The sequence below is a fragment of the Mus caroli genome, chromosome 3, assembly GCF_900094665.2.
Source record: "Mus caroli chromosome 3, CAROLI_EIJ_v1.1, whole genome shotgun sequence".
NCBI classification, from domain to species: Eukaryota; Metazoa; Chordata; class Mammalia; order Rodentia; family Muridae; genus Mus; species Mus caroli.
The window spans coordinates 123,203,950-123,220,794 of record NC_034572.1 but is presented as its reverse complement, the minus strand read 5'-3'; the positions used below and the strand labels follow the sequence as shown (position 1 = coordinate 123,220,794).

The following is a 16,845-nucleotide window of genomic DNA, read 5'->3' as shown; positions in this document are numbered from 1 at the left end:
CAGCACTTGGGAGGGAGAGGCAGGCGAATTTCTGAGTTCAAGGCCAGCCTGGTCTACAAAGTGAGTTCCAGGATAGCCAAGGATACACAGAGAAACCCTGTCTCAACACCCCTCTCTGCCAAGACTGGAAATTTAATCTGGGTCCTCAGGGAAAAGACAGACAGTGCTCTTAACCACTGAGCCATCTCTCAGCCTTTTGATTCATTTATTTCTCCTTGGAATATTAAACCAGATACTTCAATTAGAAACTTGGAAAATCTCCCAAATACGGTGGCTCAAAAGGCCCATTAAACTGTACATGAGATGAATCATAACTGACATGGCCCATATAATCAGAACTCAGAGTTCAACAAGACCCTTTCCCCCGCCCCCGGAAGGAATTGGAAAATTAATTTTAAACTCTCATTGCTTTCTTTCATCTTTTTAGACCAGTTTTATCTTTCAGCAACATAAAAGGTGAGAGATTTCTCTGTAGGATGAAACTCTGATTTCTAATTTTTATAATGTTTGCTTCGTATTTAGTCCTTGGGATTTGTCTTTAGTTCACAATTGCGAGAAAAAAAAGATTCCTTTGGAGTTCTAATGTCACACAAACGTTACTTCCTTTTTGAAGAACAACAGTCTCGCAACAGGACGGGAATGAGTAAGTGGAATTGAAGACAGGTGATGGGAAAAGTGTGGGGTGGAAAAGGTGAGCCCAGTTCACGAGGAGGAGGAAACCACTTCCGGTTCACTTTCATTTGTAGTGACACCTAAAAGTGACTGATAAGTTAGCACATACCCACTTAAAGCACTTCTAAGCTAATCAAATGCTACACGCTGCCATATGGATTCCATTGGTCCTGAAGGCTTCTTGCAGAACACAGTTGGTGGGAAAAGACTCAGAGTACATAGAAGCTTTGTAAATAGCTCCTAATGTGTCCCAGAAACATGTACCATGGTGGGTGTGCCTTGTACAGCTGCTGTCTCCATTCGCCACTCCCTTGATAAGCCAGAGAACTGCTTTAGACAGTTGTTCTGACTATGTTTGATAGGATGGGCTGGCTTTGGTTCAACTTCTGATAGGTCAGTTTAATTCCCTTGACTGGTAAATACAAGCAGCTTTTTTTTCCCCCCAAATAAAAGAGAAAGACAAGGGTCTGAGTGTTGTTTAAATACTATAACTCCTTGTCTCCCGGTGACCTGACATGTTAAATATAGCTGAGCAGGTCCTTATATCTGGAGTGTACAACGTGGAAATGACCCACTTGTTTCAAGAACCTGGCAAAATACTAACACTCTGGGGCCAACTTTGAATGACTAACTTGATAAAAAACCAGCTTTGCAGAGTGCAGAGTCAGGAGGCAAGGAGAAAGTAAGGTAATTCTGAGGACAACGGGTACCATTCTGGCTGCCCATCAGCAGCTGCCACAGGCATAGATGTACGGCTATAGGATCTGAGACCTCAGTTTAGGATTTTCTGTTTTCAAATGCACCAGGATCTTACATTACTGAAACTATTATCACATTTCCCTACGAGTCACATGGATGTCTGTCTGTATAGTACGACTGGTGGCTTCAGTTCCTTCAGGACCAATAGGGAAAGTGCCAAACTCACGGGAGTTTAAGTCCTAGCCGTGTCAGCCTCAGTTGTGGTTGGCTCAAACTTGACTCTGTAGACATCTCAGGATGTGAGAGCCACGAGATGGTGCAAGACCCTAGCTCCAAGAGACATTATCATGTCTAACTTACAGGCAAAGACATAGACAGTGAGGGGCTTGTGAGCTAGCCCCAGGACCCCTAGTTCCTATGCAGCATACACTTCAATCTACAGCTCACAGCTCAGAGCTGCTTCTGAAAACTCACCAGACTGTCACGTAGGGGAGTGGCTCTCAGTCTGTCTGATGATAAAATCTCCTGCAAACCCTAAAACATGATGTCAGTGCCTGGAACAAAGCCCACACCAAGAAGTTTAGCCCTTAATCTTGGGAGCAACTATTGGTTCTAGCTCTAGGCTAAGATCATTCAAGACACCATCTTGACTGTCCTCTTGCTCCATGAACCTGTGCATGACGCTCCATCAGTAACCCATGGAGGGAGTCACCTATCTATGAGTCACAGACATCCAAGTGAGGATGTGAAGTCTGAGAGTTCTGTGTCTTGTGATGGGTGAGCTCTCTTCCTCTGACTTATCTTCTCAATGACCAACACAATGCTACCTAATCCATTCCTGAGAAGGCTAGTCCAGGCCTAAGAGATACTTTCAATTTCCTAAGGGAAGAACAATATGCAGGTGTCTGGTCTTTTATAACGAGAACACCAAACAAAACTCTACCATTAGTGACAGGATGCTAGAAAACCTGATTCTATGAACCAGAAAGAAGCTGAAACGAATGAGGAGGGTACAGTGAAGGTGGAATGCAAACCGAGCAAGTCACAGAGGCAGCTTGGCTCCCACCCTAGTTCCTGCCTCTCTGCAATGTTTGCTTTGAGTTCCATCACATACCAACTGTGACCCAAGGCTTGTAAAATGAAATAAAACCATTTCTCCCCAAGTGGCTTTTAATCAGAATGTTTTATCATAGCAACAGAAACCTAACTGAGAAAGCAGGATTGTTCTCTGGGCCCAGCGAGCAGTGTGTCAGATGAACATAACAGGAGAAAGGCCCTTTACATCTGACACAAGGCTGTTCTTATTTAACTCAGTTCACCACCTTGAGATGAGAAAGACAGGTTAAGTATGGCCTGCTGGCCTATATAACTGACTCACTAGATACCTGACAGAGATCCTTTGGAACACTGAGTCTGCAGGATTAAAGGAAAAGCAGAGGCGATGCCAATAAAAAGCCTTTGAACTTTTATTTTTAGCAATCATGGGGATGTGGGCGGAGACAGATGGCTCAGAGGTTCAAAGCTGCTCTTCTAGAAGACTGGGGATCAATTCCTAGCACCCACATGTTGGCTCACCACTGTCTGTAACTCAAGTTCCAGGGATCTGATGTCCTCGTCTGGCCTTCTCGGGCACCAGAACAAAAATAAATAAACATCGTAGGAATTTTCCTTCTAACTGGAACTCATTATTAGCTTTTCAGTTGTGATGTGGGATGGAGCTCAGCAGAGTTACTGTTCAAATGTACAGCCCTTACAGCTGTTGTCTGTGGCGACGTCACAGACTTGTCTCCAAGAGACACCTAGCAGAGCTCATCGGGCGACACGTTCATCGCTGGACTTGCAGACAACTGAGCGCTTCCAATTTTACAGCTTCAGAGCGCTGGCTCAGCTCCGTGGCCATTTGTGAATGGCCAGGCGGCCGTCCCTGGCATCCGAATTCAAACTTCAAGACTTCCTTTTTGTTGGAAGCACGCCTGGTCATCTTTGCTCTGTGGCACTTAAAACCCCAAATCAATGTCTTTCGTGGATCCAGACGATGGTCTGGAAGAACTCGCAGCCCTGATGGAATCACAGAGTGGTTTGGAAAAAGAAACCCAGTGCGCACCATGAGCACGTTTTAACGTGCGTAATAGGTCTATTTAAGAAGAAAAATTAGCTCAGGCCCTCACTTAGGTCACGTAGCGTCTTTCCTATGTATTCAGCTGATGTCTGGGCTTTCCTTCATAAACTTTACTTTTGAAGGCCAATCTGTTGGAATTCCACGACAGCTTGCGTATGTTTCCTAGAGGCGCTAATGGACACTTCACCTCTGTAGTGAGGTCTGCCTCCTCCTGACCCCTCAGAGTCCCATCAGTGCCATGCCTTAGGTGGGCGTGCCCTCCTATCAGAAAACAAGTAGTACTGTCTAGAATGTGGGTAGCCCAGACCCACTGTGTGCCGACAGAGGGGATGTAACACGGAAGGAAATGCTTAGAAGACGATATGGTATGGCATCCACCCTAAACGCTGAAAATGCATGATCACATGATTTAGCAGTCTCACCTGGGACCCACAGTTTTGTCCATAAGAACTAAAAATGAAACCTTAAAAAAAAGTTATCTTCACATAAGTGTTCCAACAACATCATTCCTAACAGCCAAGAGGCCGGGGTAACCCGAGTGTTTGTCAGTGGATGAGTGGATAGCGGAATGTGGTCTGTTCAAATGATGTAACAACGAGCCATGACAAGAAATCCTGACACAAGCTAAGAAGTGGACAAACAGTGAGGACTTTGTGCCAAGTGAAATAAGCCCACCACAAAAAGTCATATACTAAGTAACTTAGATTGTAGAATCAGTCAAACATGTACAGACAGACGGAAGGAAAGTGGTGACTTCGGGAGGGGGTGGGCACAGGGCTAGGGAGGTGGACAGGGAGAGTTATCTTTTAATTAGCAGTTTCAATTCTGCAGGATAAAGAATTTCTAAACCTGATTGCACAACAAGGTGAACATACTGATTCACCTTGATAAAATGGTTGAGAGAAAGAAAGAAAGAATCTTTAGATATCTCCAAGTCTAAATTCCTGTGCTTTGAGGTCTTACTTCCAAAAAAAAACAGTTAAGTGAATTTCTTGATTAATGACATTTAAGATGCTAAGGAAAAAAAGAAAAAACAAAGTTCAATTGTAAGCTAAAAGTAATGGCCAGCCTGTGGTACATCACAAGATTTTGTCCAAACATCACCCATCCTCCCACGGCCTCAATACAATTAGCAGCATATGCTTTTGAGAAAAATGCTAAACTGGCTCCTTAAAATTAATCAGAAGTTCCAGCAATAAAGAAATGAAAACCTGAAACACATAGATTGAAGTTCTGACAGGCACAGGGTGGGCCCTCAAAATCAGGGCATATAGACCAGCATAATACAGCAAGCAGACTAGAGACAGAGCAGCCGGTCACAGCCAGCCTCCTACAAGGGGATCTTGGGAGAAACTGCTGGATAATGAATGACTCAGCACTTCAATCTACAAATCAGTTAATGTGCAAAAACGAAGAATTTGAGATGGGCACTAATGATGAGGCTGGCTAAGGATAGACCTGTCTCTGTAATATACATTGTTATGATAGCGGGATCAAGTTTGCAGGATGTGCATAGACTCAGCCATTATCACCATCATCATCATCATCATCAACAACAACAACAACGATATCTCAAACTAATGAAGCTTTCTTTTTTTCAGGCAATTACGAGTAAATGCCCTAACTAACTCAATGGTCACACAAGAATTGAGTGTTCCACTGGAAAAGAGCTGGGGAGTACACAGCTAACTGACTGTCAAACTCTGGCTTAATTAGATGGGTTTCTCTCTGGGTTTATTCTTAGGAAAACTTACTCTACGCTTATTCCATGCTAGGTTCTCTTTAGTATCCCAGAATTTAAAAAGTGAGAAAGACAAATCTCTTTTACCAAGTCTATATATTCTGCTGCTGTCAACTAACAAACACACACACACACACACACACACACACACACACACGCACACACATGGAGTAACTTAATAATTTCTTGTATACAAAATGTGGTGGTTAGATATCTCAGCAGTGACAAGATGAGACACCAGGGAGGTGACAGGTGATCTGATAAATGGATTCATGAGGAGGAGCCTGACCTGCCACGGCTTTGCTATGAACACACAGACAAGGCTCACAGCAGAAAAGACAGGGATGCCAGTCCAAGGCCATGAAGGCTGGTTATAGTGGGATGGGGATGAGATACGGCTTCGCAGATTGGTGTGGCCACAGGTGTAGATAGATGATCTGAGTAATTTATAAGGCATAATAATTAGCAACAATAAAAATCATTTACTTGAGCATTGTCTGACCTTAAGCAAGACAGGGACATGATATGCTTTTTATACTTTTAGAGACCATACAGGCAGCCACGTGGACAAAGATCACAATACAAAATGCCAACCTCCACAAGAGGAACTAATTTAATTATTAACTTATTTTCTGATTAATTAACTTGTAAGGAATTCTTTACAAGTTGACCATTTAAAAGTACATACATACATATATACATACATACATAAGGCTTTTCAGAGCATATTGATTGAGTTTGAGGCAAGACAAACAACCGAAAGAAAATGTAAAGTGAGATGAAGCAGGGATTCAGAGATATTGAATCGCCCGCTCAGGAAGCCACTAGAGAGAAAGAACAGCCACGCTCTAGGGTTGCCTGTCTCTCTCTGCTCTGCCAAGATTGCTTAGGCTAACCAGGAAGCTGGCTAAAAAAAGCCACTCCCTAAAGTGAAAGTTAACCAGACCAGTGCTGTTATCTGAGGAGAAGTCCACAGAGGGGGGCAAAATGACTGGAGAGAGGTCAGCCCACCAACAGGAAGCTTAGGGATACAGACAAGCATGCCAAGTGGGCCAGAGTCCCAGTCAGACTGTGCTGGAGGCACAGCAGGCCACACTGGGCTTCCTGGCTTGACCTGGATGCTGAAAGGAGATGTTGAGGATGTAGAGAGAGGGTATTAGCCCCTAAAATGAAATGGAATTGTGACATAGAGTAAACCATGGCAGTTATAATATATGCAGATGTTTAGGCTTGGTCATCAGAGGTTCCAAGGTAGCAGGCTTGAGGGTAGAATCCAGAAAACACAACTTTTAATTAACATTCAGATGCTGTTATGTAGATGCCCCCCAAGTCAGGGTTGAGAAACCCTGTCTGTCTATGGCCTTTCTCACTTATTTCCCTTCTGCAGTACTCTGCCAGTGAGCCACACCCCAGCCCATGGTCCTCCCTAGCAGAATCTACGTAGTCTCTCACGGTTTAGCCCTCTTCAAAACTCTAGCCCCCCAATTACGTAAAGAAGGCAGAACCGAGCAAATAGCGCTCTCAGGTCAGACCATGCTGTGTGGACATGTCCATGGGGGACATTTCTTCTCATTCTGTAAGTTCTTTCATACGGACATGAAACACAACATTCTGAAACATTCCTTCCTATATACAATGCGCTCTGGCTCACACATACGATTCGATGAAATGTGTGCCTCCCCCCCACCCCCATAAACCACACTCAAGAAACAATTTCAAGGCTAGTGTCCAAGCTGAGCCACAACGGTGCAACCGAGGAGCAGTGTCTGAAGTTTCTGCCTGTCATCCATGGTCGTCACCTTAGCAATCCTGTGGATCAGGAGAGTCTTAAGTCCCCAGTGTGACCGGGTGGTAACTGTGCTGGGATGAGCCCTGGGTCTACTACAGTGGACTGCACAAGTGTTCTAGTGCATAGAAGGACACAGACAGCCTGACTTGCTGTTCAGCCCAGTCAGCCCTGAAGCTTGCAATTCTCCTGCCTCTGCTTTTCAAGTCCTGGCATTCCACTCCATTAGTGTGCTGCCACGCTGAGCCACTGAGCTGTGACGGTGACAGCTGGTGTAGCACAGCAATGCTACCAATGCCACCATTAAATGGTAGTGCTAAAACAACCACTGGAGCCACAACTTTCAAGTAAAGAACCCCTTAGGATGGAAAATGACTGTTAGCATAGACTTGCTGGATTTACAATTATGCTTTGAGACACAAAGTTACACGGAAATAGATCTACATGTTCTGACCATCCCAGTTTGGCTTCTACTCCTATCTATGCAAAAATTAATCTTGAGCTATAACAGTTAAGAATATCAAACAGTTCAGAATATCAATATCAACTGTTCTGATATATCAAAAGAATGTGCCTGCCATAACTAAAGGTTGCATAACTGGTGTGTATAGTCTTTGTAGGTTGGTTGTAGGACGGTGTGGATAAAAACCCTGGCATACATTGTATAAACTGGTTGTTAGGGAGTTCCAGGAGAGCCTGTAATTTCTCTGTTTGGAACAGAGAAGAGCTGTTCATTTTAAATTAGGCTAAAAACAAGTGTTGGAACAGCAAACATTCCCCATTAAATATGGAAGACGTCTTCCTCCCTCGGCTCCGGCACTCTGCAGAAGGCTTGGGTGGGGTGGGCTCTGAGCAGCGGGTGCCGCAATGCAGCTTCCCAATCACTGCAGCTGACAGACTCAGCCCGAGCACGAAGAGGTTACTGCAGAAAGTGTGCTCGCTCCCTCGTGCACCGAGCGTGTGCCTCTACTCGGGTCCTCTAGTAAGAGATCAGAGTCACCCAAATAGCTGGGCAACTCAGCAGTGCAAAAGCAATGACTTTCACTTTTGGACTTGATCCAAAACAGGAAACAATAGAGAGTCCTGGAACGTCCCCAGGCCAGCTGCCGACAAGGCTCCTCGTTCTGCAAAATATCTGAATGGATGTCTTCACTGTCACTAGAGTCACGGCAAGGACACCCACTGTGCTCATACAGTTCCTTAACCACTCCTACAATTTTATGTAACTTTATGAGTTTTTTCTTTTTTACTTTTAAAAATGTTTGAGACAAGGTCGTCCTGTGTTGCCCAAGGTAGCCTAGAACTCTCTCCATTTTCCCTCCCGGTGTTAGAGGCAGGCACGATTGTGACACTTGGCTCACAGTTATGGGGTTGCATGAAAAACTATTGTTTGAATAACTACTTTGCAACTTCTGGTGAGTGGAAGGAAGGAAGAAATAATTTTTGAAAAGCAGTCTCTCTCTCTCTATGTGGTTCTCACTACAAAATACTTCCAATTGAAAAGAATTCTGGGGACTTTGTTTTGTTAAAAGACAATTTTATAAAAAGATTATTTGTACTTATCTGTGTGAACATATGTGAATATTCGTGCAGCACACACATTCATACGATGTCCACAGAAGCCAGAGGGCATCAGACCCCTGGAACTCTATAAACTACTGAGTCTTCCCATCTCGCTAGCCCTTAAAGATCTCTTCTTCTATGCTCAGTAATTAATAGACTGTCTCTCCTTTTGTCAGATCCCCGCCCTTTGGAGAAAAAGCATTACATGGATGATAATAAACAGTTTTAAGTCATAAACCTACTTAAGGGTTTATAGAACATATCACGGGGTTTGCTTTTTAAGAAAACCAGAACTAGAACACAGGCAGGCTGAGGTGATCCCAACCATTATCGGTCTGAAAATCACCAGCCTCTCACAGCATTTCCTGTCAAAGGAGCCAGTGGAGCTGTGTCTAGAATTTCCTAATCCAAAGCCAACACAACACAGGGCTCTCATTAGGGTGCAGCAGCTGTGTACTTCACGGGAGTCAAAATGAAATGTACAGTAATTCTATCAAAAAGCTGACCACAACAACCCCAGAGGAAGCCTGAGGAACTTCTGGCAGGGACACTCCACCATTGGTTAGCTGGAACTTTGGCCAGTCATGTTTTCCCTGTGAAGATACCATTGCTAATCATTTTTTTTTATTCTGCTATTACACTTTCCCCTCTTTCCAGGAGTTATTTCATAGACTCAGTTTAGGGTGAAATGCTTAGAGGAAAGTTAACGGTGAAAACAAGCCTGGTCTTCCTTTTATGAACAGCTGTGAAGAAGACAGGGTGAATGCAGACATATAGCCCACCTATATGTAGTCTATAAGCCTGGAATGGATTTCTGTAGTGAGTTTCAGAAATGCAGGCTAAAGTCAAACTTCTAAAGTTTCTACTTTAACATATGCAAGAGCCTACACCTTTTTTGGAGATGCGAGCAGAGGATTTATGTGGCCTTCCTTTTTTAACTGAGGGTCTGAAATTAGTAAAATTGAGCCTTGATCAGAACTGGTTGTCCTGGCTTCATTCTTTTCTCTCGCCGCCTAGCCCCTCTTCTCTTCCAGGTTTCCAAAATGCCTTTCCAGGCTAGAACCCAGGCTGTGGTCTGCTGGCCGGACACAACAGATTTAGACAATAGCTGCTGGCCAATTGATCCTGAGATCCTTGGTCAAGGAGAACTTCTGAGCAGACAGACAAACTGTCCATTGTCAGAGAACGCTACCCTTCAAAGTATTGGGAGTCAGAGTTATATTTATTTTAGGAAGAATCTGTCCTTTTGTTTTTTAGGCAGGGTCTCTCTGTGTAGCCTGGGCTGCCTGTAACTTCCTCTGTAGACCAGCCTGGCCTTGAACTCAAGATGTCCACCTGCCTCTGAACCCAAATGCTCCAAGGCCACCACCAGTGAAGTCGAACGCATAAACGTGGCACATCTTTTTCCTAGTCAATCGGTTACTGTTGGTCCACAATAAGATTACAATCTTGAATGCAGCATCGGACAAAGCTCCACCCTTGATTCTTTAAGATGTAATCTGTGCCCATAATGTCCACGTTCTACTCATAAGGACGCCACATACTAACTGCAAGGTGTGTTGTCCAGTTACACACGAAAGCCATGACATGGAGCGCCATGCTTTTCTGGGGAAGCAACTGGAAATACAGGGGATGACAGCACTCTCGTAGCCAGGACCAGAGAAGGGGGGTCCTCTGGAGACCCTGCAGCAAGCTGGCTTTAGATCCCACTCAGTTAGTAACCCTACCTCAGTGTTTGAACATGAAAGGAACAGTCAACGTATTACAAGGGCAGGCAGGAAGAAGCCCAGTAAAACAGCCACAGTCTGGAAGCAGACAAAGGCATTTTTAAGCTGAGATACTGAGTTATGAGTGTATGTGTTTTTTCTTGACTTTGAATAATCTCAAATTATCAACTAAAGGAGCTGTGCTCTCAAAAGATCACACACACACACACACACACACACACACACACACACACACACTTGCGTCAATTGGCAGATTAGAGGACACTCAAGTGCAATTCCTTTAATCTTGTGATGAAAATGAGTTTGGTCTCAGACAGAGACAAACAAACAAACAAATATGTGAAGTCTCAAGAGGCAGAAGGTCGGAGTCTCAGAGTCATCGGAGCCTGAGACAGCTCTGACACTTTAGATGGGTCTTCTCAGCTCATCTCTCACCTTCTGAAGCATTGGTTTTTATATTTATTTATTTAATCCACCCAGTATAAAGATTAACTTGAAGCTAAATGCTTTCAGAGAACCCAGATACTGCATCTTACAAGTAAGGTAACTCTGAAATGTCTTGTAGTTCTTAACGTCTTCAAGTCACCAGGACACTATTAGGAGGATTCCTACTTCAGCATCAGTGAACAACCACCTCTCCCGGCTCCTTCAGTCACCTGAGCACACCGTCTGTTCCATTACGGATGCTTTTCAGATCTCCATGATGTGGGGAGGGGAGGAGAAGAAACTTCTCCACACACCATTGTACCCTTACAAATGGGGAAAAAAGGAGGGGGAAGGGGATCAAAGAAATCCACTGCTTATATTAATAACTTGCATTGTGCAAGTAATGAAACATTCTTTTAAAAAAAAAATCAGTCACTTTAATTACACACATATGGTTCTAAATTTTAGGACTCTGGAAAGTATGAGCAGTATCTGAAATAGCAATGAATTCAGTGGGTGTTGTTTGGTTACCACAGCCTCAAGGAGGGATAATTAATTTAGCTATGAGACTAAGGAGTGACCAGAGAGTGACCAGTTTTCCCTTATGAGTTTTCCGCTGCAAATGGTAGGTCACGGAGTTTGCTATTAACTAAGCAAACCCATCCACTGGTAGGTAGTACTGGCAAAAACAATTGCTATCCTGCAAGGGAAAAACCTCCTGCTTCCTAGGTCATAGCCAAGTCAAGCGAGACCCAGGCACCTATCCATACATACCATCCCAAACAGTCAAGCACAAGAGCTTGAAAGCGCAAGCAAGGCTCGCTGGTGGCCTGCAAGTATGTTTCGCACGGGAAATTTCAGAAGGAGAAATTCTGGTGATGTAACAAGAGAGCTGTAGTGTGAGCCAAAGCTGTGTTTCTAGACAGCAAGGAGCCCACTGCTGTGCTGCAGTCTTCTATGCACATTCCACACCCTGAGGACATGTGAGCTCCTGGAAGAAGGAAGGCTCATTTCTCAGAACTACAGCTATTTATTTCTAAGAGAAGTCGCCTCAACAGGACCATTTAGCACCCACTCATGTTGTTCATTTTAATGTTTTCCTCTGACAGATGACCGTGGCTGCTTCAGATCGATAATGGCCGTAAAGTGTCCTCTGGTACCTTTCAGAATACAGAATTTGGCAGTTTCATAGAAATTCATTCCTTTGTTATGATGGGCTTCTGAAGAAATTAAAATTCTCTCTCTCTCTCTCTCTCTCTCTCTCTCTCACATACACACACACACACACACACACACACACACACACACACACACACACACGCTTGCGCACAATCATCCCATACAAAATCGTGGCAAACAGGAGCCTTTAGGGATTAATGAGGTAAACACCATAATCTGTAGCTTAATCCTTAATTCAAAATAACCACTATTGAATGATGCAGTTGTAAATTCATGCCATCTCCTTTAGAAGAGGCACACTACTTCAGCCCATCTGAGATGATCAAAGGTGTTAGGGATTCAGTAAATGATCCAAAGCACGCTGAGAACTGTGCTGTCTTACATCAGTGTGGAACTCATGTCACTGCCCAAATTTAAAAATTTAGGTTGTGACAAAAGATTCCTGGAAGAACATTCATCTATGAAGAGTATCTGTGGGTAATGAGATTTAAGACTGTATGTGTGCTTTTCTTTTTCCTTTGGCTATATTTTTGTTTGATTTCATGAACAAAGACTACTTGTAAAACTAGAAATTAAACTTTAAAAAGCTACTAGATAACCGTACAAGGACAATAACCAAAACAACTACAACTGGGTAGCATTCCTGTTGATAGGCGAGCAAAGGTTGGGAACCTGTAATCTCCTTGCAGAACACGGAGAGGCTCTAACCAGAGGCTATTCCTGCGAAGACACAGCCCTGCTGTGTGGGGTTTGTGTGTATCAGAGTCGGTAGACAGGAGGATGACCTGAAGGTACTGACCTCATTACAAGACAGCAACCTGTCCACAGAGGTGCTTGCGACGAGGCCAGAGCCTGGGTGCCCTCTGCAGAGCGGTTTGTCCCACTTTGTCTTCAGTGAACGCCTCCCATAACAGCTGGGAAATCGCTAACATATCCTACCACAAGACCACACTGCAAATTTACTTAATTAACCTAACAAGTACTTCCTTGGAAACACTCAAAACTCTTTTGTTTCTAGATTCAGTTGCTCCGCATCCCCTTTTATAAAGAAATGGAAAACAGTGGCTGGTAAGTCACCTCCCTTAATTGCCTTACTAGCTTTAGAAAAGGAACACTTAACACCTACTTGGGCTCCAAGGGGGTGGGGGTGGGGAGCAAGTTATTATTCGGACGAGACGTTGGTGTGTTTAGTTATGAAAATGTTAGCAGGTGTCTTCCTGCAGGCAGAAATCCAGAAGCGGGGGTGCGGACTAAACAGAAGGATTAATTTATCAATGGCAACGGGGCTTTTTGGCTCCTAGGATGCGTTGGGTTTTCATTTGCTATTTATGTAACATAGATACGTCATCTATCTTTGCACAGATGTTAGGTATCAGTCTGTGACTTAACATTTGACAACCCATGTGTGTCAGGTAACATGACTTCTGTTTTCTTCTCCCTCACCTTGACTGTCCAATGCTCCAGGAATGGACTGAGAAAAATCTGATTCAACAGAGGAAACTTTTATGTGTAGCCCTGGCTGTCCTGGAACTCACTTTGTAGACCAGGCTGGCCTCGAACTCAGACTCTGCCTCCCGAGTGCTGGGATCAAAGGCGTGCGCCACCACGCCCGGCCAAAGAAAGAAAGTTTAACTTTCTAAATTATTAGGTCCACCAAAACCAGGCTCTCATTACTGAAATTTGGCTTTTTTTTTTTTAATAATAGGTATTTAATAATTAAAACTATGTCTCCTTGGTTTTCTTCAAGGCATATTTTTCCCCTACTACCTCTTCACACACTTTTATAAATATTTAAATTAACAAATGATATACAGATGCTATTGTTAATGAATAAATTTTGAATGTACCTTATTGAGCAAGAGTTATTTTTAAACACAACTCTAGACCTCACTTTGTTATTCCACACCATGTACTTCAAGTTACTGGAGAGATGCATTCACTTTAGATTACTGCTTGTGGTGATTTGATTGAAGATGGTTTCCTATGGGCCCATAAATAGTGGCACAATTAAGATATGTGTCCATGATGGAGTAGGCGTGGTACTACTGCAGGAAGTGTGTCACTGGGGGTGGGCTCTGAGGTTTCAGATGCTCAAGCCAGGCCCAGTGCCTCTCTCTTCCTGCTGCCTGCTGATCTGTATGTAGAACTCTCAGCTCCCTCCCCAGCACCATGTCTATCTGTGCACTGCCGTGCTTCTCTCTCACCATGAAGACAGTGGACTAAACCCTGAACTGTAAGCCAGCTCCGATTAAATGTTTTTTCCTTTATAAGGGTTGCCATGGTCATGGTGGTCTCTTCATAGCAATAGAAACCCTAACTAAGACACCTGTGAAGATAAGATCCTTATAATACAAAGTTTTATGAAATATTAAACATGAATATAATAAACCAACTTATAAGACATGGCAGGACTGCCAGGTAATGGTGGTTCACGCCTTTAATCCCACACTTGGGAGGCAGAGGCAGGTGGATTTCTGAGTTCGAGGCCAGCCTGGTCTACAGGGTGAGTTCCAGGACAGTCAGGGCTATACAGAGAAACCCTGTCTCAACCCCCCACCCCCACCCCTCCAAAGACATGGCAGGATTGCAGGATTTAAAAGACTAAAATCAGGAAAAAAAATCCATGCCAGAGACAACTCTGAGATAAAGTATACAGAGCAAAGAATTTCCTCACAGAGTGTATTAGAAGGGGAGGAAGGGAGGAGATGAGAAGGCTAGGACATCCGGAGGGTTAATGAAAACACACAGACCTCATCTTGGTTCGGGTTTTTATAAACAAACTATAAAAAGGAAACTGTAAGTCAGGTAGAAAAATTCAAGATTTAACAAAGAACTACCATTAGTTTGGGTGAGGAAATAGGACTGTGTGCATTTCATTGAAAAGAGCCCTGCCTTTTCATCTCTCACAGAATAGCTTCAGTCTGCATTATTTCCAAATTTGGGGATAAGGGGAAAGTTAGGTATAGAGAAGAAACATGGCCCATTGAAAGCTGACTCTGTGTGAAGTACGCTAGGTGCACAGGGCACCACTGTACTTTAATCTGTTTATGCATCACAGAACGTCAAAGGGAAAAGATGCGTGTGTGTGTGTGTGTGTGTGTGTGTGTGTGTGTGTGTGTGTGTGATACCAGAAAAGCAACTTCAAAAACTCTTCTTTAGAATAAGGGCTCAAGAGGACATGCTTATATTGCAGGGGAGTATAAATACAAATGGAAATGCTCCTTTTGGGTTTTTAGAGACTTACAACTTAACAGGAGAAGAACTTGAAGTCTTCAGCAACAGACCCAAGCACATGCTCTTCAAATCCCTGGCCTCCCCAAATCCAGTGAAATAAAAAGTGGGCCCCATAGTGATAAGCCACTGGGGTGCTCAGGCAGGCAGGCAGCCAGCACACTGCATCGTGCAACTCCTGGCACTCCATGGGAAAATCCTCTTCCCGAGTCATCCTAGTAAGCTTTAGGTGACTAATGAGGCTTTTAATGATACCATCCATCTTTCCTTAGTGCTAGAAAAGTTATTGTATCATCCCCCAAAATATAAAGATAATTGTAAGATGACAGTGACGTGCTTTGTCCTAGATTCCCCCTATTTTCTGCCCCATTGACCCCGCTCTTCAACCAGAGTCACAAACTTTGAAAGATTTGAAAAGCAGATCACAAATAGGACAAGCGACTTTGCTCTTTTGGTGAATTCTGGCACCTGCCTGGACTCCAGCTGTGTGCTAATCAGCCTTGTGATGGCTTCTGTCAACAAATATTAGAAACAAAGGAATGTGGCTGCTTGTAGGTTGACTGAAGTCTCTGGAGAGGCTCGGTACCATCCCCACAGTTTCTGTGTTGGGTTCTGCCAGGCACACAGGAAGAATGGGCTGTATAAAAATCCGTGTGACAGCAAGCACAGGGAATAGCAAGTGGATGGGGCTTTGGGGGATACAGAGCAACAACGCGCCCTGCTCTAGTGATGTCTACACACTCACAGCCATGGCTCACCCACAACCCCGGGTCCTGACCTCCAGTGGACTTCACAACTTGTGTGTTTTGGAATTTTTATATTTATATTTGGGCAACTGGAATTACCGAACGACCAACTTTGCTAGCAAATGAAAGGGCCCAAGACCTCACCCAACAGAAGACGGAGAGTCAGTGTGACCAGAACAAAGCCATTTCTCTGCCCGTGACTTTATGTTCATAGTGAATTTAAAAAGGGGGTGGGGGTGGGGAGAGGAGGAGGAATTGCAAGGGTTGCATCTCTTGGCGGAGAAGAAAGCAGTGTCCTGAGGGAATGAAAGCGACCTACCTGAAGACGGCAAGTGTCAGTGACCAGAGCACGAGCGGCTTCCGAAGTTCAAACTTGGCTCGCTTGTTCATCAGATGCCGACCACCAAAGATAAAGGCAGCGTACAGCGCAGAAAACAGGAAAGACTTCTTCCTATGAAGAAGAAGATGGACGAAACCTTGTGAGACAGGCGTGCTGAAATACCTCTCACAACAGCTCCCCTGTCTTTACCAAAGGCATTTTCCTGAGTTACACGCCCCACTTCAAAGGAAAACTAATCGCCTTGGAGACATGTTCTATTGGCAAATTCATCCTGCGGCTGCCAACAGGACACAGCGAACACCGCTCAGGGTAGACAGAAGTTCTTTTCAGGCCCTAGAATCAAAAATTTCAACATAGCACCAAGGTACAAGAAGTGACCATTTCACTGAAGTAATTGCCTTTATTCTTTTTAGATAAGTATTAACTTGCAAGACAACACACACACACACACACACACACACACACACACACACACACACACACACGATAGCCATCTGCAGGACCACTAAATGATTCTCTCTAGGTGAGTTGTACAGTCAGTCTCTGACTAAGGATCCTGGGCTGACCAGATTGAAACCACCTTGAGGGACACAAACAGTCACATGCAAGTATGTAT

The 16,845-nt window shown here is 44.0% G+C and overlaps 1 protein-coding gene across 1 annotated transcript in view; it reads right to left on the bottom strand.

Moving 5' to 3' along the window:
- Positions 1–16,845, bottom strand: part of Elovl6 (ELOVL fatty acid elongase 6) — a 106,909-nt gene that overhangs the window by 16,171 nt on the left and 73,893 nt on the right. The window contains exon 3 of the mRNA XM_021158134.2: positions 16,209–16,340. Coding sequence (XP_021013793.1) covers positions 16,209–16,340 — 132 coding nt within the window. The remainder of the gene's footprint in view (positions 1–16,208; positions 16,341–16,845) is intronic.